The sequence below is a fragment of the Amblyomma maculatum genome, chromosome 1 (genome assembly GCF_055883805.1).
Source record: "Amblyomma maculatum isolate TAMU_Amacu chromosome 1, ASM5588380v1, whole genome shotgun sequence".
Taxonomy (NCBI): Eukaryota; Metazoa; Arthropoda; class Arachnida; order Ixodida; family Ixodidae; genus Amblyomma; species Amblyomma maculatum.
The window spans coordinates 370,434,635-370,457,403 of NC_139344.1; the positions used below are offsets into that span (position 1 = coordinate 370,434,635).

The window sequence follows — 22,769 nt, forward strand, 5'->3', positions numbered from 1 at the left end:
TGATTAAGCAGACTTTCGGTGGTCTCCACTAAGCAAGGAAGAGCATTTGCACATTGTATCACACAAACATGCTATTTAGATTATGTAAATTTTCAGTTGATATTGGATTAAATGCACTGGTTGCTGTTTTGTTTTGTGGTAGTGCAGTTTATTTTCTGCCTTAGTTTTTGCCGGATGCTTTCAGAAACACTGGAGAAACATGTTCTTTTGGGGACCTAGTTTCTCCATCTGAATCCTTAGTGCTTCAAGGTTGTTATTTGTGTGAGGTTCGCAGCTTTTCTGTTTAATTTGCTTGAAGACTGTTGTCTGTTGTTCCATGCTTCTTGGTCTTAAAGCACTCAGTGGCGTATTGGAGGTATGCCATTGCTGTATACAGGGGGGGCATATGTACATCCAGCAAATGAACCATTCCAAAAAAGAAATACGTTTATTCAGAAACTTATTACAGGTACCGTGTGGAACTTCCCGCATAAAAGTCAGGCCACCTGACTTGAAACTGAAATGGTGTGTCATTGCAGGACTTCTGCATTCTGCTGAAATGATGAGTAAGCTACCAATAATAAACAAGGAATTCATTCGCATACCAAAACACACTTTGCACATTCATCCCTTGAAGGCTATCTGTTATGCTCTAGAATCCCTTTAGATAGAGCGGGGAGCAATTGAAGCTCAAGAGTAGATATTAGACTTTTTTGTTTAAACTGAAAAATGAAAAGAAAATAATGATATATTGAATTCAAATTTTGAAAATTTGTTACAATGGAAAGAGGTCAGTAGCCTTGGAGTTATTGGTGTTAGGAGTGATTGGTTTGGTTTTGGGGGTTTAATGACCCAAAGCGACTCAGGCTATGAGAGACGAGAGTAGGAGTTATTCTCATGCAATAAAGAAAATTGATTAACCGCAGAAGGCAGGGGCATAGTGAGATGAGGTACTATTGAGTTAAGGAGTGCAGTGCGTGTCTTAAACGACTGTTCAGATGTCATACATGCCCCTGAAGACAGTGTGGCTTCACCATATTGATAAAATGACTAAGTGTTGGGCTGTTTACTGTCATTGTTCGTTTTGGCCATTACTTTCTTAAGCATGTAAGGACACTCAAAGACATGCGTAAGCATCATGAAGAAATATCGTACTCTGTCTGCTACAGTGGTTAGTGGTAGTTCCATTGTTTTTGTAGCGAGAGCTACACTACGGTAGCCACTTCACCTCTTCTCCGTGATCGCACTTTCGTCCTGGTCGCACCTTGGCCGTGGTTGGACTGACCTTGAGCCGTTAAAAAGACAAAGTCGTGGGAGGCGGTAGCTGGCAGCTGACATGGCCGAGTATGAACTGGACGTAGGGCTTCCTGACATTACGTTTAGCAGGAGTTGCCAATTCGGGCCTCTCTTTGCATATGGGAGGGGGATTTCACAATCAGCCTGCCAAGAACCTTGCATTCACATTATCCCTCGGCCACGCAGGTTCGCGAAGCTGGGAGTGAAAACAGAGAGAAAGAGGTGCCATAGTGGAGGGCTTCGGACGACCGCATGATAGAGGCTTTTGCCTCATCGCACTTTAGTGGCCAAAAGTGTCCCCTATGGCATAAATGAAGCTGAAACCATAGAGTAAACTACTATGTGCAAAAGCCATATCTTTACTTTCAAGCCGAAACTAAGCTTAGCCATGCAGATTACTCTCGCGTAACTCCAGGTTTAACCACAAGCTAAACCAAGGCTAATTTTTTTTTTTAACATGTGCACATGGCATGCCCCGCCCTCTCAGTCAACATGCAACTCGGTAGTAATAATAGATACCTGCCGCATAAAAATCGTTTTCCCACTTGTATTTTCAACTAGCGCTTCAGCATTTGCCTTCTGTTACTTTGCAATAACATACTTTCTGCCTGAGCAGCTATATATGTTTACCAGTGATCAATTACCAGTTTTGCTTTAATTACTGGTAAGTGAATTGTTCTGCTTCGCAAAAAGGCAATAATAATTTTTTTGTTTTTGGTGCACATGAATACCACTTTATATCGCCAAAATAAACTCATAATTGTTCCATAGGAAATAGTATTCCCTAAAAGAAATCCTTGCTTGTTTTAACTAAGAAGTTAATAGTGAGCAGTATCCTTCTCAGTCCTCTGTTTATTCGTCATCTTTGTTTGTTTGTTCCTAAATTCAAAAACGTTTTATTTCACTGAAGTCGTGGATCCTTTGCACATTACACGAGCTCTGTTGCACGATTCATTGCCCCTTCTCCTTCTTGTGCCGCATGCGCTTGCACTTCACATTGTTAAGCAAGGTGTTTCTTTATTCACCTTAGATTGTACTAAATATGAATGTTTTAAATAGCAATTTATCCTTTTCTGCAGTCTCTATTCGAGCTCCTTAGACCTTCACACTGGAGTGACAGATTCCAAAGGTAAATGCATGATTGATTTAGACATTTTCACTTGTGAATGCTTGTTACGTCAGTAGTGAGTCAATATTTCTTTTAGTGCTTTTGAAGGGGATAATGGGACAAAGAAGGGGACAGGTACACATATACAGTGACTATGATTTCCTAGGTTTGTGCCTGTTAAAATATATGTCAGGTGGCAAATTTGATGCTTGATTCTTGGTGTTATAATCTCTGGTTACATTATATGCTTCACTTAGACGTGTAGCGTTATTGTTCTTGACCAGCATACACTTTTGGATCACTTTTTTTCTGTTTTTGCTTGTTCTGGTTTCACATCACGCATTCAGCCTCTGGCCTAAAATCAGCATGCTTTTATGGAGTAATAACTAGTCTAAAGTATAGGGCTGCAATGTGAACTGTAAATTTAGGCACGAGGTGTTAATTTAAGCACTGGGCCTTGTGCGTGTACTAAACAAGCTAGCAATACCTGAGTAGAGGGGTGTGGAAAGAAGTTCTGCTTCCTGTTTCTTTTTGTTGTGGAAATTGACGTAGCACAAGAGCCTAGCACCTGCTGAAGTTGTATATATAGTGCTCACATCTCACTGATATCAATGTGTTGAATCGTGTGCATGATAACTAAAAGAGAGACTGTGACAGTAGTCAATCATTGTGTGCTGCATCCACCAATCTGTCTTCTTCTGTTTTTTTTTCCCTTAGGCCAGATACATGAGTTCGACAAGGAAGGCCTGAAAGTTGCTAAGCAGCCTGCCTGGTCACAGTGCATTGCTGTACCAGTAATTACGGACGAAGGAACTGCTTGGCACGAATTCTGGGATTACACATTATCCATTACAGAAAGCCAGGATGTCTGGGAAAGTAAACGGTGAGTTGCCCTTCTTGACTCTTCATACGTGTCCAACAAGCGTGGTTCGCCCAACAGTTGCGATGACAACTCTTTCGCTTGTTCCTTTTACTATGTTATGTGCAAGATAGCAGAGGGCACGAAAAAGGCAGGTGTGCAGATGAGGTGAAGTTTGTATGAACAGTGTGTCCTCATTTAGTGCAGGCTGAAGTTCATTTGAGGTCACTAGGTGAGGCCTTTGTCCCGTAGTGGGCATAGCTTGGCTGATATTGATGATGCTATTTAGCATGATAAATAATGCATGACTAAATGTGCTTCCTAAACAAGCCAGTCATCCTAGCTAGTGGCTAAACCAATAAATTACCATCATATTTATTACTTTGAGTTTGCTAGCTGGATTCAGGTCTGACCAGTCAACTGACCACCTTATTGTGTTTGAGTCATAAGTTTGGGGTGCTCTTGTTCATAAACAGCGTGATCTGTCTGTATTCTTGACCTGGAGAAGGCACAGTATACAACATTATAGTATGGTATCCTCCGTGATCAGCATTCCCTTGAAGTCTCTGGTAACATGCTGAATACAATTGGAAGCTACCTTTCTGAGTGTGTCTTTATGGCTCGTGTTTGAAACACCACGTCAGAGCAGTCTATAGAGGAGAACGGTGTTCCCTAAGGAGGAGTCAGTTAAAATGAATTCCTTAAATAATGTGTATCTTAAAAGCGTGCACATCTTAAAAGCATTTTCTACTCTGATGGAGGTGAGCTGGAGAGGCGCTCATGTGCTGTGCGATGTCAGTACACGTTGAAATTCCTCAATAGTCAAAATTACTCTGTAGCCCTCCACTATGACACCTCTTTCTTTCCGCTTTCACTCCCATCTTCCTGCATTTTCTTAGGGCATGTTTCAGGTGTCCACGGAAAAAGTGTGAGGGATACTATACCTTTCGTTTCTTATAAACCAATTTACATTTTCCTCTGTATACGTGGCAATGTCCAGATAACCTTTAAGTCATTCTGTAGTATGGCCACCTGTCAGTGCCAGATCCAGCTAGGGGCTAACATACTCTCTAGCTTTGTTGATGGCAATGGGTTAAATTTAACTGTGCAAAGACTATCAGCATATCCCAACATTACACTGGATTATCACAGCTTTGTCAATCAAAAAGAACACAAATTGCTTATTGTTGTAGTTGATGATATGCTTTTCCTTCATTGCACACATCAAACAGTTGTGACTGAAATGTGTATGAAAGCTATGAACCTCCTCCATCAACCATGGAGTATGGCTCGTGACTAGCTCTTGAGCCTTGTGTAGTCCTTTCATGCATTAGCTATAGGGTGGTAGTGTACCAATCAACTTTGATGTTGACCCTAAAAATGTTTGACCCATTGTGCAACCTCAGACTTCGTCTCGCTACTGGTGTTTTCTGAACTAGTGCAGCCGCTAGGCTCTGTGTTGAGATGTACTGATGGTCACTGGAATGGCGAGGCAGACGATGGTCACTACAGTCAGTTCAGTATACACACATAACTTGCACTGCAAATCCGCTGTCCTAACTTGAGCGTCCACACTATTAGCTTCTGCGAGATACAACTAGCACCCAGCTATTTGCGATCAAACCATCAAGAAAACCACCATACCCGATTAGAGTAGCCGTGCTTATTGAAAATGTAATACATCGATTTCCAGTCTTCAAACAACCTCCATAAAAAATATAATTTCCCCTTGCGAATTGCAGGCCATTAATTGTCATATGTCATTTATCGAGTTGGGAAAACATGGGCTATTGATTGCTGCGCGGCAGCAGTTCATGTTCTTGCATGTAATGTAGAGCATGATGAGCTTAACACTGACACCTCCAAATCTTTTCTAGTTTCATTAGCACATGAACTCCAGTTACTAAAGAAAAAAAAAAATGTGCATATTTACTGCCAAATGTAATGGAATCCTCTCAGCTGCAAGACGCATCATAGGAGTGAAAATATGTGCATCTCTTATTTACACAGACTCCTTAAGCATGATATCTTCCCTCTCCTCTGAGAACAACCTTATGTTTGCTAATAAATCGAAGCTTAAAATCACAGCCTGTTCATGCCAGGTCACTGTAGCATACCTAGGTAATGATGTAGCCAATAGACCTGCTGTGTCAGCCACTCTCCGTAATATGGCACACATTGCAACAATGCCGTACCAGGACCTTGAACCATACATCAGGAATGTGACTTGACAGCAGTGGTGACAGAAACGAAACACAGCAAAATAAATTGCATGCAATTAAGTCCAGAAAAGGAAGGCGTACTACAGAGAAACGAGACAGGTTTAAAGAAGAGGCTTTGTGCTCGCTGAGAATTTAGAACTCACATACACAACATATTTACATCTTTTAAGCCATGCTGCAGCACTACATTGCTCAAGATGTGGGGACCGGCTTACTGTTATTCATGTTTTAATCACGTGTCAGAGACTAGGAGCAGAAAGTACATGTCATTGTCCAGAGTTGCTTAAAATGAAATACCCACGTTTGTGTCCTTCTTTGACCCCGACGTGGTGGCTCAGGGCTCTTGACTGCTAATCTCATCTTTTAATTTTTCCACATCTTATTATACACCACAAATGAATCTTTTAGGTCCTCTACACCCTCATTGTTTTATCACACCAATACATTTTACCGACCTATGTTGGCCAGTTATCTTTGCCTTAGGCTGCCCTTGCACCATAAAATCCATTATCGTCATATAAGCCAGCACATCTTCCAAGTTGTGTTCGTCAAAGAGTCGTTAGTAGGACAAATCGAAAATTTGGTAGAACATGCTGTGGATTACGTGTGAGGCATTGTTTTCTTTTAATCAGCTTGATGCCTATCTTGATTTTTTTTGCCTCTCTTTGCTCCAGGTATGACGAAAAAGAACACAACTGCTACTCCTTTGTGATAGCTTTCCTGCGAAACCTCCAGATACCACAGCTGCGGCCATCGCTGAAAGACAAACTCACTTTCTCTTCTGACTTCCTGATACCACAAACAAGAAATGTGGCCCGGTACATCGCCCTGTACCGAAAGCTTTTGCAAGAAAGCACTTACGTGAAACGATGCGAGCCCCTCAGAACACAGACGCAATGAGTTTCGCTAACCACTTGTTCCTCCTGATTGTTTGCAGATCCCAGAGAGGGACTAATATGAGTAAAAAATATATATAGACTTCTGCTGTTGTTAGTTGGACATGTTGGCAAAACAGTTGTTGTTTAGCCATCTGCTGGCTGTACATGAAGATTAGAGGTATGTAAGAACTAATGCCGAATCATGTTACTAGAGTACATTATTTCTGATGCGCACTACCTTCATATTTTTCTTCATATTTTGAGGCTTTTTGAAACATCACAGTTGATTTAGTAAGGATTTCTATAACATTTCATCTCGTTTCAAATGATATAACGTTAGCTTTCACACACGGGCTTTGTCTCTTACGTGCTTATTCTGTATTCGAGATGTGGATGCAGTCTAATGTTCAGATAAATTATTGTTCAGCTCAAAAAGCCACATGGTTTCAGACGCCCCATTTCTATTTGCTGTTCAACTTGCAGTAGTAAGGTTCGTGCTTTTGGTAATTAATGAAATAATTATTTAAAACCTGATTGCTCGTACTTGTCGAAATCTGTGTGGTTTTTGTCAGGCGTTGCCGGTGATTATTTTGCACGCAAGCACAGCTCAGGAAGAGATCTTTCTTTTTCACATACACATTTAATTTTGTTGAGAACAGATATTTACAATGATGGTGTATGGACATCACAAAGTATAAGTCATAATGCTGTTGTGTAAGCAGAATGTAAACTTCAAAATACGGGACATGTCATCATTTTCCTGTCCTTGGCTTCCTTATATATATGTCATTGTTTGTCTGGTAGCAATGCAGAGCATGACTAATGCCCATCATGTTGAAAGGTTAGTCTGGTTATGAAATGCTATGGGCAGTAAGTTTCAATGTCATTTGCTTTTACTGTGTTTACCACTGGTTATTGCTTTTGATGGGGAGTACCTTTGAAGAAGAGCTGGCTTAGTTGACGAGAGCTGCTGAGGACATGTGCCACGTTGCATTCAATTAACACAGATGTGAGCCGTTAAGTTTTATTTTCTTCCTCTGTGCCATGTTGAAGAATCTTGTTTTCAAGCCAAGAATCAATTTATGTAAATGGTAGTTGTCCTGAAAATATTAATGTTGATCAACATGTTCGCAACGTTTTTATGATATTGCCTTTACCTTGATAACATGGGTGTATAAATGGGGAATGAATAGAGATGCCTAATGCTTTCGTTTTACACAGCAAGATGTTTTTTGCAATCTAGCTCCTCCGTCTAAGCTGTAGTGCGTTTCTATTCTCACATTTTCTGCATTACATTCAGTCTGCTATGCCCAGTTTTTCACTCAGGGACTATCAGTATTAACCTATTTTGTTCTTGCTAAATAATATGTAGAGTTACTACCCATTTGTTTCCTTTTAAAATTCATGTTCGGTGCACATCTTAGTCATCTGAACTTTTGCAAAACTTCTGCTATTATAGTTACAAAGTATGCTCTCATACCGCTTCTGCTGTCCACTTCTCTGCCCGGTGTTTTATGTGAAATAGCAGCTCATATTCCTCTTTAACATGCTGGAGCAACTGGTCCAGAACTTTAGCTTTGTGAACTTTGTAGTATGCTTCATATACTGTGCAGATATGATTACTATCAACGATATGCTAATCCAGATTGCTGCTGTTCGAATAGGCTGAATTTATTTTTCTGGAAATAACTGTGTTGTATTTGCATCCCGAAAAAGAAATATTTACAATGAATGCATTTTGCATTTTATGTTTGTTTAATGTTATATATCTCTGCATGCTTATTTATGATCTGTGCAGGGAAAAACAGCTTTCCTTTTTGAAGAATAAGATATTGATGAATTCTCTGTCAGCATTTGTATAAGAGGCAGTATGCACCTTGCCTTAATGACAGATCTGTAGATACCGCCTTTTTTGTTGTACTTATCTTGTGTCAGAGTTGGTGACAATACCGAGTGCCTGTGTTAGTATCCCTCTTTTTGGTTGTACAAAGAGAAGTCCAAAATAAGAAGTGTGAGTGTTCCCTCTTGTAGAACTCATACCACCTGGAACTTTCTTATGCCATTTCCCCATTGTCTTTGTTCAACAGTAGTTGCATAACAAAAATGTGTTGTCTATTGAAACCATTTCCTACTCGCAAAAGGAAAACATGTCCCCAGTTGTCCCCAGTGATCTTGTACATAAACATCTTATGACATGCTTTTTTTACATGTTGTACATACGAATATTTACAGTGAATAAATTCCTATTTTTTTTACTGTGACACAAATCATGTTTTTAAAGCGCTAGCTTTACTGCTGCCATTCTTGAAGGTCATCTGACACCGCAGTTTGACCTCAAGTGTGGTGTGAGGATTAGACATCACTCACTTCTTTGTACATGCAGTGTGTGGTGCCAGCAGCGCTCGCTTCTTCTGCTTCACTTCTGCTTCACACACCTGAAGCTGCTGCTTCTTCACAAACCTGCCAAACTTTATTCATACATATTTCCACAAATATACAACATTACCCGACGCAATGCCGCACACTTGCAGTGACCTGCCTACCCTTTCTAGTCACCGCTGTCCATCTGGCTTGCCTCCTGGGACATCCGTCTTCAAAATGGCCTTGACTTCTTCGTGTCGTGTAGACCTGGCTGGGGTGACCTTGAGGTTCACAGACAACTATGGATGAGTTGCTGGCTGGAACCAGTGCTTCAGCGGTGTTTCCTTGATGTTTGCAGACAGCCATGGAGGAGTTGGACTACAGCAAACTGTGTCTGATTATGCTTAATTGATCCTCCACTCTGCAAACTAGGTTCATCTGGGTTGTACCTCAATCATTTTCTTCCTCTAACTCAGCATTAAGTAAGTGTTAGCCTGTTGCACCAAATACTAAAATACCAAATTATCAAGTTATGTTGTCATGTGGAGGTATTTGTTGAGACCTGCTCTGCAATGGGCGGAACTCGATGCAGAGACTTCAAGGGCGGCTCAGCATCCACACTCAGTATTTTCTTCGAGGGCGCACCACTTCATTGCAATCATGCTGTAGTTGCACTTCTGGCTATTTGTTAAATGCCTTTTCTTGTAGTGACGATGACAAATTAACAGTGCCTAATGCTGCAGCATTTCTGTAATCTTAAGCTGTGTTATTGTTTCTCTGGTATGAGGAGTGCTTTTTCTTTTACCACTTGCTTTTGAGATGTGCAGTATATGCCTCAATCTGGTCTGTGTCTGTTTTTCGAAATTGCTAAGTGAGGCGAATATCTTCATGGGTACACAGACCAGACTGCACGTCTACTTTTTTTGGAACTCAGCTTTCATACAGCCATGATTAGTTGACCATCCAAACCTAAGTGTATAGCCTGAACATGTGGAAGTTAGGCCCGATTATCCTATTTTTCCAAGTGAAATTGAACCACGTGATCACACCTCGAAAATGAAATTTCACAAGGGGGCAGTGCAGCACAGCAGGATTAAACGGTAAAGGGGGTGGTTTTATATTTTGCTTCTATTAGTACGCAGCTGCAGTAGTTTGGAGTTCGTGTCATTTGGGGCGAGTGTAAGAGCTTAGCACAAAGGCATTCCATGGAGGATCACCCGCTTTTATAGGCAAGTGAAACTTCTGTCTTTTCTTTTTTTTTTTTAAAGCAGAATGGGCGACAAGCCGCATCTGTGCTGTTTAAAAAGTGAGCCAACAGCCGCTAACACAAAGGAAAGCATAGGGGATTTCTTTTTTATTAATGGGAAGTAGTAACGTAATGTGGAGATAATTGAAAGTAGAAGAAAAATCAACCTCATCCCTACGGTGCGATTAGAAGTCATGATCTCCGTTGCTTGTGTGATTGAGTAGGTAGATTAATTCCCAAAAGAAACATTAAGCTGTCAAGCCGTGGAGAATACCTGGCCCGCCATGATCTACACACCCAGACAAGCTGCTTACTATGTCTTGTGGGCACCAAGAATGTGCATAGTTTGCATGTGTCATTTGCGTATGCTGTGTACGTTTGGCTCGAATAAACAATCTGGTGTTTCGTAAGTATTTATGCTACGTGTAAGTTGTAACCTAGCCACCGCCAGTGTCGAGTATATTATAACATGGCCGAACGAGGAGGAAGGGAGCTGTGCGAGTACCCTCTTACTTTTACAGCATCAAAACTTTGTAAGCAGTTATCCTTCGCCCATTAAATATATTCACATTTACTTCCTCATAAACACCACAAATAAAAAAAGACATTCCTCCGTGTTTACCTTGGCTTCGCTGTCTGCGGGTTTCTTTTATTTCTATTCAATAAATATTATAGAGTGAATTCTGCACGAAGAATTTTATTCTGCCCTAAAATAACTGAGGGGCGTCTTTCGACACCTTCGCATAGATCAACACATAAAGTTACACCTCACAAATTTCATAGAAAACGACTGAAAGGATGAATGAGAAGTACATATATGAAAGGCTAGCGTGCACGCCTTCCCTAACTAAAAACCTAAAAAGAAGAAGTGTTCCGAGCTTAATGGAATTGTTACTAATGAACTGCCCACAATCGTAATTTTGTTTTGAGCTGTAGAATTTCAGGTGATTTGAGAAAATTAACCACGGCTAGGGAGGCAACGCATGGTTCCATAGCAACGGCAGTATTAAGAAGACTTCCTGGAAAGAACGTTTTGGGGGAAACGTTTGGTGACGCTTAATTTCTAGCTTTGAAGAGGTAGACGCACAGATAGAAATCACGGGGAATAGCAGTTCTAACATAAATACTGCACCACCACTACAATGACCACAACCGATGAATAATATATGTACTATTATCTTCCAGCAAGCATCTGTACGGGTATGACGGGACATCGTTAACGGCTCCACTCTGGATACCGTAAACATGCTTGGCTATTATATTAATGACTGTCCCGTTAGTTTGTGCTTCTATTATATCACGCATACTCATTACCATACAGTCGTGAGATAGCACATAATTTGAGAGGCCACCCGACATAGGTATGAACCAAGCCGTGTCAGGGTCCCGTGACTGTGACTGTGCTCCTCGCCGCCTTACCTTTCCTATCATTCCCTTCTATCTTTCTCCTATAAACTCCTCATTCCCGTTCCTCAGTGCAGGGTAGCAAACCGGAAGCTTTCCTGGTTAACCTCTCTGCCTTCTCTCTCTCTCTCTCTCTCTCTCTCTCTCTCTCTCTCTCTCTCTCTCTCTCTCTCTCTCTCTCCTCTCTCTCTCTCTCTCTCTCTCTCTCTCTCTCTCTCTCTCTCTCTCTCTCTCTCTCTCTCTCTCTCTCTCTCTGCCTTCTCTCTCTCTCTCTCTCTCTCTCTCTCTCTCTCAGGGTCCCGTAGGATTCGTTTGTCATCTCTCCTCATTTGAAAATGAGGTACTAGAGTTGGCGGTTGCTGCCAACTCTGCCATATCACGTGGTCTCGCAGCGTTTCACAGCCCGCCGACTAATCAACGACTGACCATGCCACCTGCCAAATACCACCTGCCAGAGCCCGGTTCCCGTGATTTTTCGCTTGGGCGACGCTATGACGTTAAATTTTTCAATTTGATTTGATATGTATCACCACAAGCGCACAAACTTTTTCTGAAAATAAGCAGTCTTCACTTAGGAACAGGGCGTATGCGTAAACATTTCCTTTTGAATGGAGTGCAAAGTTATATATTATGACAACTCACTTTTCTCTAATTGCACTGAGACTCTCCGAATAGGAAAAAAAAAGTGGAGATGCCCAGTAATAATTTTAAATGACATTCAATTTAGATTGCGTAAATAATTAGGGATCTTGCTTAAGTGTAAAAAAGTTTTCAGCAGGCGGTACGTTGTTCTTTGAGCTCTCTGGTCGCCTTTACAAGCCACAGATACGCGCTGATGTTATATTACATTGCGGTCAGTTCGACGCAACATTATTCCCGTTAGAAACGACATATCATTCGAACAATTTCTTGCTATAGAGCTCATTGTACTCAAGGTGGGTGTATTACCGGCAAACGTGGAAAATGTCGGGAGAATATCCACTTCTACGTCAGTCTTATGCGCCACCAACAAATAAGCGCTTTTTTTTTTTTAGCTCCTGGAAAGTTGGCTTCAGCTGACGGCACACATTTTAAGCGGCAAAGTGCCATTGCAGTCGGGAAGCGGCGCTCGTCGTGAACTCTTGGGTGAGTGGTCCTCTCCCTTTTTAGCAGTTTGTTTGCTCCTACTTCTGTTGTTTTCATCGTTCAAAGGTTTTTTTCTTTTTTTTTATGGGGCGTACAACGGCTGCCTTGTTTGTACTGTTTGCGTATGAACAAAATTTAAAATTCATTCGGTTTGTTGTGGCGTCATCTTGACACGACTTGCTCTTTGCATATGGCCAAGTTGGGACAGGCCGAGGTTTGTACACATCGCCGCACATCGCGCACACTCTTGGAAGATATGCGCTATTGATTTTTACTTAGCCGTAAGTAGGCCATGGTAGAAATCAACTTCCGGAACAACGTAGCGTTTGTTAGGTCCAAACCTGTTTTGTCGCAAGAGGAGTTGAAATTTCTAGTTTCTTAAGGCAACTTGGATCTAGACCTACAATATTAATCGCTCGCTCTCAAAGCAAATTCGGCGGAACGAAGTTTAGAATCAAAATGTGAAAAGATTGGCAGGTTACCTGAAGCCTAACGTGTATATACTTTTCTCTTTAGCGGACTTTGAATTCGATCTGTGCAGTGTTCAGAATAAGTGAAGTGAAAACAAACTAGAAACTACTTCCGTAATTCTCTGACAACGGCTCGAAGAGACGGGTCCTTTAGGAGCGTAAACTAAGGCAGTTTGGTGAAGTTGGGTCGTGCCCAGGCTAAATTGTTCGTGCTGCTAACAACTACACCTTTGGATCGCGTGCTCAGTAAACGACTCGAAGCTTGACGTGTCAAATACACACCGGCAGGAACGAAACTACCTCGTGCGGCCGCAGCTCTTGCGGCCTCTACGTTTACCACTAACGCGCAGAGAGAAAGAAAGTGAGGAGGGCAGAGGGATGATCCTTTTCCCTCGCTCTCTCTTCCTCTCCCACCGCGCGTTGCTCGCAGCGCCCCCCACCGCGTTCCTCCCTCGGCTCTGCTCCGCGGATCAGGCCCGAGAGGCTCGCCGTGTACCGGTGTCGCCGCCGCCGTTGCGTGTTTTGGGGATGCGACCCGGCCGCCCGTCCTCATCGGTATAGAGCCGCGACTGGCGCCGAGTGTTTCAGCGTGCCTCACCGCCAGCGAGCCGCGGCGGCCGACCTTCGCGAGGAACTCCGATGAGAAGAAGAGCGCAGCGGGAGCGCCGAGCACCGCCGAGCGCCGCCGCCGTGGTGGGCCTCTTCGATCCCGCGGCTGCTCCTCCGCCGACCGTCTGCTCGATGCGCGCCGGCCCCGGCCCGTCCTGCTGTGCGCGACCGAATCGACGCCGCCGGCCGCCCCCTGCGATGCCGCAGCGCCGGCTCTGACTCCGCGCAAGGAGAGAAAACTGTGCCCAACGACGTGATTATACGTGCTTGTTTCGCGAAACCGAAGCTACCCTTTCGCTACTACACACAACACAGCCTCGCCGCTGCTTCCTCGACACACCTCCCCCCCATCCGCTCCTCTGCTCGCTGCCTCCCCCCTCCCCCCGCTGTGTGTGCGGTGCTCGTCGAACGACGATGGCCCGTCTTCGAGATCGGCCAGCGAGAACGGCTCGCCAGAACGCGACCCGGATGCCCGGACATCAGCATCCCGCCGGTGTTGCGCCGAGCCGCGCGTCGTTCGCCCGTGGAGGGGCCTCTGCAGCGACGGCCTCCGGCGACCTGCCTCAAGGCGCTAACCCTCGTCCCAAGCTTCAGCGCCGCTAAGCCTGCGCGCCTTTCCGCCGGCCCCCGCCCGCACAGTCAGCTGTCGCTGCCCGGCGGGACTCGGGGCCTACGCGGACGGCCCCCTTCCGATTGGACCCCCTGTGCGACCCCCCAAGACTCAAGGGAGGGTTCCGCCGTAGAAGTGTACGCTTTTAGGCCTGACTGAGAGGAGGAGGAGAGGGGGGAGTTTTGTGTTGTTTTTTTTTTTTTCCTCCGGTCGGCTCGTGTCTTACCGAGACCGCCGGTGGCCGCGGCGGTCACGACGCGAGGGGACCCCAAGCCGGCGGCCGAAGTCCGCGATCCTCGTGTCTTCGTGTCCCCGGTTCCTGCCGCGTGTCCAAGGCGCCCGGCCGGCGCTCGGGCGCTGCGGTGACATGGCAAGCTGGCGGCGTCGAGCCGGGCCGCAGTGACGCGTCGCGCCGACGACCGCAGCATCGCGTCGTCGCCGGAGGCGTCGGCGTCCGTCTCACGCGGGGCTCCAAGACGCCGCTGCGACGCGGCCCCACTGCTACCGCCACCGGCTCGCTGAGTGCAAGCGGTGGCGAGCTGTTTTCAGTGGTGCAGAAACATGGCTTCGTCGGCAGCCAGGCCTAACATGGGCGTCGGTTCGAGCGAGCCGCAGCAATGCTCGGAACCCGAAGAGGAAGCCAGTCCGACGTCGGCGGCCGGCGCTGAGGGCTCCTCGCAGCAGGACGAGCAGCAACAGCAGCAGCCCGAGTACGAGACGGGCCACGGCCACTACTTCACCAAGCGGACTTTCCACAAGCCCACGTACTGCCATCACTGCACCGATATGCTCTGGGGACTCATAGGTCAAGGGTACATTTGCGAAGGTAGGTGTCTTCTCCAGCGTACTCTGCCTGAACAGCACTACACACTAGCAGCGAGTGCTACCGGTCGTTTGCTGTCCGCCCCGTTAATGGCCACCGTTTACCGAGGTCAGGCAAGCGGTTATTCCGCAAGACCGGCTGCTCCTACTCATGTGGCGCGTGTACCATTAGCGTTGACATCTGATTATGTCTGGCATGCTTCAGGAAACCGGTCGAATGTTGTTTAGCGGCGTGATAAGGAGCGCGAAGAACATGTTAAATTGATCATCATTAAACGAAGTAACCTTGACGGAAAGCGAACGTGCTTCTGCACGCGTTAGGCCTAGACATCGTGTTCACCTGATGCTTTGAATTGAAAGCACTTGTCGTAGAAAGGGTCGTAAATATTATTGTTGATGTTGTTGCTCTCCTCTTTTACACGTCCGATTCATGCATTGTGAGCAGCCTCTAAATCCGTTTGGAGAACAGTAGCATAAAACCGACACTATGGCGGAAGTTGTCTCGTTGGGCGCTGAGAATTGGGCCGTGCGATTTACGGCTATGACGTGTACTGGCAATCATGACGGGAAGGGTGGCGGCATACTGAGTGGATAGCTTTAACGTAACAATGACACGATCGTTTTGAAAGCTCACCCACGGTAGGTGCGTATACTTTCGCGTTTGGCTTTCAGTACAAGTATCCTCGCCGCCATGTTGTTCTCTGGATACCTCTGTTTTTATTGAAAGCTTTAAGTAGACTGAAGTAAAACAATTTCTCGCACAATCTTCTACAGCATAAAACTTTGCCTGTCATGTTCTGATTTTAGGTACGAAGCAAATGCTTCAACCACCAAAACACCAGCACCGTCATTCAGTAACCTGCTGGCTGAAATTTATTGACCTGAAAGCTTAGATAAGTAATTTATTTCCGCGTACCTTTCTTTCTCGACCTGCTGAGGTACTTCCTTCAGCATTGTGTGGAAAATTTGGAAATTGTGATTGACTGCGATTTTAGAGTTTGAGGAAGAAGATGCAAGAATTTCATTTCGTACTTACAGCTGAAACTGATTGGTAGATGGAAACGAAACGTGCCACTGTTTACCAGTCGTAAATCGTTTTGAATATTTGCGCATTGGTTTGCCTTCGATTATTATAGAGCAGTTAGGCTGTGGTCGCGTGAATTGATGACCTCAAATCGTGACACTAACTTTTAAACTAGCAAGAGCGCCTTGGTAATTTTTGAAAAGTTTCACCATTGGACTGCTAGCGCTAGAAACTGCTGCTGACCCAGGAAAAAGACAACAACAACAGTGGAATGGCCGCATATGCACGCGTTTTCAGTCGTCCCTGGAGTCTGGAGATTTTTGACAACTCGCATCCTTCTTTGTGATGTACGATGCCATAATGCAAATTAGTCGACTGCTGGGCACTGAGGACAGCGGCAGAGCGGTCTCAGTGTATAAATTTAAGTTCAGTTTTTGCAACGAATGATATACAATGTATTCTCTTCACATCACAGCCCCTGAAGTTCTGTATGCAAATGACTCGGGTCATTACTTCCTGCTGCCGTTTCTGTTTTTTTTTTTTTGTGCTATTTTAGCCTTGTGCTTGGGATTCTCCTAAACTAGTACTTCGCCTTCCTTGTTTGCTTTTGCTCGGGTGCGAAAACGTGTATCACGCCGTTCATCATGTTCCTTTTTTAGCTAACCCGGTACACGCGCTGGGTACTTTTTAAGAACCCTCGCTTTGTTAATGGTCTTGCTGGTTATGTGCTTCATGCGCGTTGCTTTTGACAGTAACCTGGTTGTGCGTGAATCACTCATTTTGTGAAAATCATTCATGCGTCAAAACTTTGTGTCTAGTTTTGTGCGGCTCTTGTCGGCTTCATAAAAACGATTTTTAGTCTATAGTTGAACTTATTATGTTTCTATATGCCTCATAGAGGACTCACTTTTATGCTACACTTTTTGACACATAGACCCAGCGCGTGTGCAGGAATAGGACTTTTTGATTAGATGAGACATTTATCAGACGCAGAACATTGCTTCTTGAAAAGCAACTTATGCAACAGAGGTGAGCGTTTCCTTTTTGTTTGCTCGTTTTATTCATGTCTGACCTTCAGTTCACAAATAGTGCTGATTAGCTTACCAAAACTAAAACACCTTTCAAACTGTGACGAAAATCTCTCTGGTGGAGCTGCTGCTTCCCTGGATTATAATTCGTCATTCCTGGCATATTTACAGTCTTATCAGTGGGCAAGTGTTAGTAAAAGCCATCTGTCAAGGTTTTCTCGGTTAAGCGATATTCTCGCGCTAGACCTCGCTAGAATGAGTGGAATTGCCACACGAGAATTATCCACGCAAGGATGTGACAGTTATGTTTAAAACATGTCCCACGCTTTCCATGAATATTCTGCGCCATACTGGACAACCTAATGTCGAAGGTGGAAACCCGTTTTGAGCGGATAAGGTGAAGAAATTTTGGAAATAGACGGGTCAGACATACTACATATAAAAGCCTCTATAGAAACACAACTAAGCCTGAGATGGCACGGTCATCTGTAGTGCAGCTGTAGATATCACAACGTCATCCTCATGAATGGAGCCAAGTGTGCGTGTTCAGTGCAATTGACTGCAATGATATTGCTGGGGAAGTCTACGGAGGGGAATAAATACACACTTTAATAGAAACTGCAGAGGTTAGCCTGGTGATCTACCTGGCAGACTACTCTGGGTGAGGTTAACAATGAGCGAAACACAGTCATCCAAAGCTGAAGGTTCACAAGTATGCATAAATCCTACGGTTGATTTACATCCATCATGAGGATGACTTTCATCAGAATGACTGTCTAAAATCTTACTGTGCGCTACTATGCACCACTACACGTTACAGAAGTTCACAGAGGGATGAAGCTATTGTCATCGTACAGTGATCATTAAAGCCTTAGAGCACCAAACCATATGTCAGAAGGGCATAGTCATGTTTACATCCGTTTAGTTCTTAGGCGTGCGACACTTTGGAAACGGACACGCACGCACGCACACACAATACATACATACATGCATGCATACACACACACACACACACACACACACACACACACACACACACACACACACACACACACACACACACACACACACACACACACACACACACACACACACACACACACACACACACACACACACACACACACACACACACACGCACACGCGCGCACACACACACACACACACACACACACACACACACACACACACACACACACACACACACACACACACACACACACACACACACACACACACACACACACACACACACACACACACACACACACACACCCCGCCGGGGTGGCGCAGTGGTTACGGCGTTCGGCTACTGTTCCCAAGGACGCGGGATTGAATCCCGGCCTCGGTGGCCGCTTTTCGGTGGAGGCGAAAAGCAAGGCGCCCGTGTGCTGTGCGTTGTCAGTGCACGTTAAAGAACCCCAGGTGGTCGAAATTTCCGGAGTCCTCCACTACGGGGTCTCTCATAGCCTGAGCCGCTTTGGGACGTTAAACCCCACAAAACATACATACATACATACATACATACATACATACATACATACATACATACATACATACATACATACATACATACATACATACATACATACATACATACATACATACATACATACATACATACATACATACATACATACATACATACATACATACATATATACACACACGCACGCACACACACACACACACACATACATACATACATACATACATACATACATACATACATACATACATACATACATACATACATACATACATACATACATACATACATACATACATACATACATACATACATACACATTCTTTCTCACACACTCACTACAATGCATTGAACATTTAAGGCTGCTGAAGAACGTTTTGTTGTTGAAAACGCAGTAATTAACTGAAATGAGCCAAAAAGTTGTCATTAGACTGGTATTGGGATTATGTGGATCGCTGCTGCCGTCGTTAACGTCGATGGTTGTTTGGTAGTCTATACACAACGTGACAGTCATATAGACAGCAGTAATGTTTTTAAATATAAAAGACCAGGAATTGGCATCTCCCTTATTTTCCCATGTTACCTCAGGATTCCTCCTAGAGTAGTCACACTAAGGTAGTTATAGGCCAGTTACATCCCTTCTCTCCTCTCTATTGATGCAGGGTAGCCATCCGCAACGTTCTTTAGTTTAATGTTCTCGCCTTTCCTCTCTCTCTCTCTCTTTCGCTGGTTCACAAGAGTCTAATTTGAAAAAGGCTACTAAGAGGCCGGAGGTTCGTTTCTTGAGGTCTCGGTACGTTGCAACACTTATTGGTTTTTCAGTACGAATCATGTTATAGATATTTTCACTACTGACAAACCGATAGTCGCAGCGCGTGGGCTTTCTATTTCACCTGCAGCCTGTCGTGGCATCGTCCCCTTTGACCAGCGGTTTAGCGAGCGGGACAGAGGAAGCAGTAAACATGCCGCAATAAACGCGAGTATCACGCTGTCGCACGTTGAACTCGTTCGCGACTCGTTTGATTCGCTTTCATAACTGCAGAAGCCTTGTCGCGCTGTCATTGACGGGGAGCACATGCTTCGCTCAATAGATTCGTAAGGCAGCAGCCGTAGTTTCGCAAGCAGTGAGGCATTTGCGGCGCTATCCGCGTTCGAAAAAGAGAAAGGAAAATAACAAAAAGCACTTTTCTCCACGTAAGGGAAGGCACGTGACGTGCGCAGCTGTTCAGAAAATTGATTTTTTTTTCGTAAAGGGCAATTTTTAGCCAGTATGCAGTCGCTCTCTCTTAACAACAACAACAAAAAGAAAAGCCTCCGTGAAAGGCTGACAGTGAACTTCAATCTACTTTCAAGCGTTCTTGCATAACAACGCATGCCTGATCAAATCAGCGGCTGTGCTCACTTAGGGGTTTCATCGCGGGCAAGGACACCAAAAATAGAACCAAATCAAACAATTTATTCATGGGGTGATCACCCATGCCTCTTCGCTGCGACGGCAGCTTTGTGAGTACCTAAAATAGGATACGTATTGTTGATCACTGCTCGAAGAAGAAAAAAGCTCCAGAGCGACAACAGAGGGGAATTGATTATTTAAAAAGTAGGGACAAATAAGAGCGAGCGGGATTATGGAAGAAGGGAGAAAATAATGTCGTTGGACACTGCAAACGATCAAAAATGTCGCTAACGACGTATCAAGGAGTGAGGCCGGCGCTCGAAAGTACATGGCGCGACGATTACCTTTCCCTGCATACCGGAAACCTAAGTGTATAGATGAAGGCGTGTTAACAAATACGCTGTTGTAATGAAATGGATTCTCAGCGAGCAAGTGAGGCATGCTGGGTTTTTTGTTTTTTATTTTTTGACCGTCAGTCTGCATGACAGAATACACAAACAGCACCACGACTTCCTACCGTTTTCTCAGAGAACGAAGATACGCTACAATACTCGCAACGTGTGCGTTCTCCATTCCCGTCCATCCCTTTAAAGGTTTTTTTTTTTTTTTTTTTTTTTTTTTTTTTTTTTTTACGCAAGTTTGTCATAAGGCATATTATAAAAACCCGTGCAAATTATTGTCCGTAAGGAACCGGAAAAGGCTCCTGCTCTTATTGTTGTCGGTGACTTTAAAGTTGCAGTGACTAATATTGCGCGCCACGTCATAGAGATTGTGTTGCCAAGCCATCTCACACCGCGCTAGTTATATGATCGTTTTATCTTCCGTCTACCCGTAGGAAGTTGCAAGGTCGATACAGCCGGGCCGATATCTTCAGCTCTCACAAAGTCCTTGTCACCCCAATTCGCCATCATTACGAAAGCGTCGAGAAGTTAACATCTGTCTAGATCACAAGCTGATAACATGCTCGGGGACACCTGCGACATCCGGTAATGCGTCCTCCTGGTATTTCGAGTAACTGAGACGGAAAGAAGCATTTGGCATCGCTTATCTGGATGCGCACAGTGCTTAAGCTTTTTAATGGTTTCAGTCTGAGTCGCTATACATAGGCGGTACCTGCCGAGTTCCAAGAGAAGCTCTTCCACTGGCAGTGCGCCAATCAAACGGCTGAAACAAGGTGTGCGCTGACTGATGGCTTGCTTAGTGCGCTCAGTTAAACAACACGGAGGAGAGAGCTCTGCAGGGGTGAATGAGCGGCTGACCTTTCCACTCCCCTTCACACTGGGAGGAGTTGCTATGTAGCTATAGAGCATGGGATCGCAATGTGAACGGAATACTGCTGCTACTGCTGCTGACCAAAGAAAACTTGCCGCCCAGTTCACTCTGTGGATTCCGTTCAGAAGATAGCGCAGACATTATTTATTTTTCTTCCAGCGTTGTCATAGTGATTCGTACTTGATATCTGCGTGATTGAAGCAGTCTAACTCGTGTGTGCGCGCTTGATAACCAAATTGAAATACGTCATTAGTACGTGCACCGAGAGACATCATATACGTCAAGTGCTGGGAAAGGTTCAAACGGTAAAAATTCTTCTGAGGCTTTGAGAAATCCTCGCACATTTATCGCCTTGTCTCAGCTACTCTAGCCATCTGAGTGTTGAGCTTATGAGCGCGGACCAAATGCGTGAGAGGTCCAGATTTGTAAGCGTCTGTTCGGGCGAGGCCACGAAAGGTGAAGCAGAGGAACTCTAGCTGTAGTCTAGTTTTTTTTTTCTTGCGCCAAAACAACAAAGCGAACACAGTGGTAAGCCTTAGTGGACGACTACACTAGCTGTGATCATTTAGTCTGCGCCGAATTTTCAGTACGCAGAAAGTAATATAATAGGCTGCAGGGGGGAGGGGAAGGTTCTGTGTTTGTCATACCCCTGATGTTATAGAAGCCCAGTGCACAGCATATATGGTCATGCAAAGAAGTCTCCAGTGCCACATGTTTTGCTCTTAAACTGTCTAGTGAGGAACACCTAAATTGACCTTTGTGTAGGAAACAAAAGGCGCACAATCTCATTTTTTAGTGGACACCTACATTGCACCCTTCATCGAAAGGGTGAATAATTACAGCTCTAAATCGATGGGGAGTGGAGAGAACCTTCGTGCCCAATTTCACGGCCTTTTGATCTTCAAGAGTGTCATAAGCGTTGCACTACACGACCGAAAAAGAAATTGTACAGTCGGACAGTTTCTAAGGACGAGGTTGGGAGGCTGGAGCATAGTGAGAGGCAGAATTTTGTCTACGTGATATTAGTGACGAAACTCGCCAAGTATTGACACAAACGTCCCCACATTAAATCTAGTATCTTTTACCTGCCGAAACGGATCGCTCATTAATATTCGCGCGGGTTTCCAAAGAAGCTGGAAAGCGGGGAAAAAATTGCGGCCTTTTGATAATGAGCACGGTTTTTTTTTTTTTTTTTTTTTTTTTGAAGTGATCTTAGTCATACTTAAGCAGTTACTCGCGGTAGTTACTTCGAGGGCGGACGGCAGTTTTCCTTGTGTCGACAATCATTGTATACCGCTGGTTATAAAGACGCTGCAGATTTTCTTGTTTTGTTATGAGTGTAGCGAGTCGTACAGTGTGGTAAAGTGCATATTCCAGTTCGATCATTGAAACAGCGGCTTTTTTTTTTCTGCGAGAAACTGGTTGCTTTGTGAAGCGACGAATACCGTCTGTGCCTTACTGCTTATGTGTTCGTAAAACGACCTTTCAGTGCTCCCGTGCCGAGTTCGATGCAGACAGGTGTGCTCGCTGTATCGCTTTAATAGGTGTGATAAAAAGTCTTTCAGTGATGCTCG

The 22,769-nt window shown here is 44.4% G+C and overlaps 2 protein-coding genes across 3 annotated transcripts in view; both read left to right on the top strand.

The window, feature by feature from the left end:
* LOC146208180 (solute carrier family 41 member 1-like) overlaps positions 1-12,478 on the top strand; it is an 81,180-nt gene extending 68,702 nt beyond the window's left edge. Inside the window, exons 7-8 of one of the 2 annotated variants that reach the window (XM_084591792.1) lie at positions 2,355-2,404; positions 3,101-3,186. The gene's annotated coding sequence lies outside the window, so the exon portion shown is untranslated. Of the gene's footprint in view, positions 1-2,354; positions 2,405-3,100; positions 3,187-12,387 lie in introns of those variants that run through there. The other variant, XM_084591794.1, reaches the window with a different exon arrangement.
* Positions 12,479-14,545: 2,067 nt separating this feature from the next.
* The window catches only part of LOC146208183 (diacylglycerol kinase theta), a 61,530-nt gene continuing 53,306 nt past the window's right edge, over positions 14,546-22,769 (top strand). Inside the window, exon 1 of the mRNA XM_084591807.1 lies at positions 14,546-14,993. Coding sequence (XP_084447933.1) covers positions 14,729-14,993 — 265 coding nt within the window. The 5' untranslated portion in view covers positions 14,546-14,728. The remainder of the gene's footprint in view (positions 14,994-22,769) is intronic.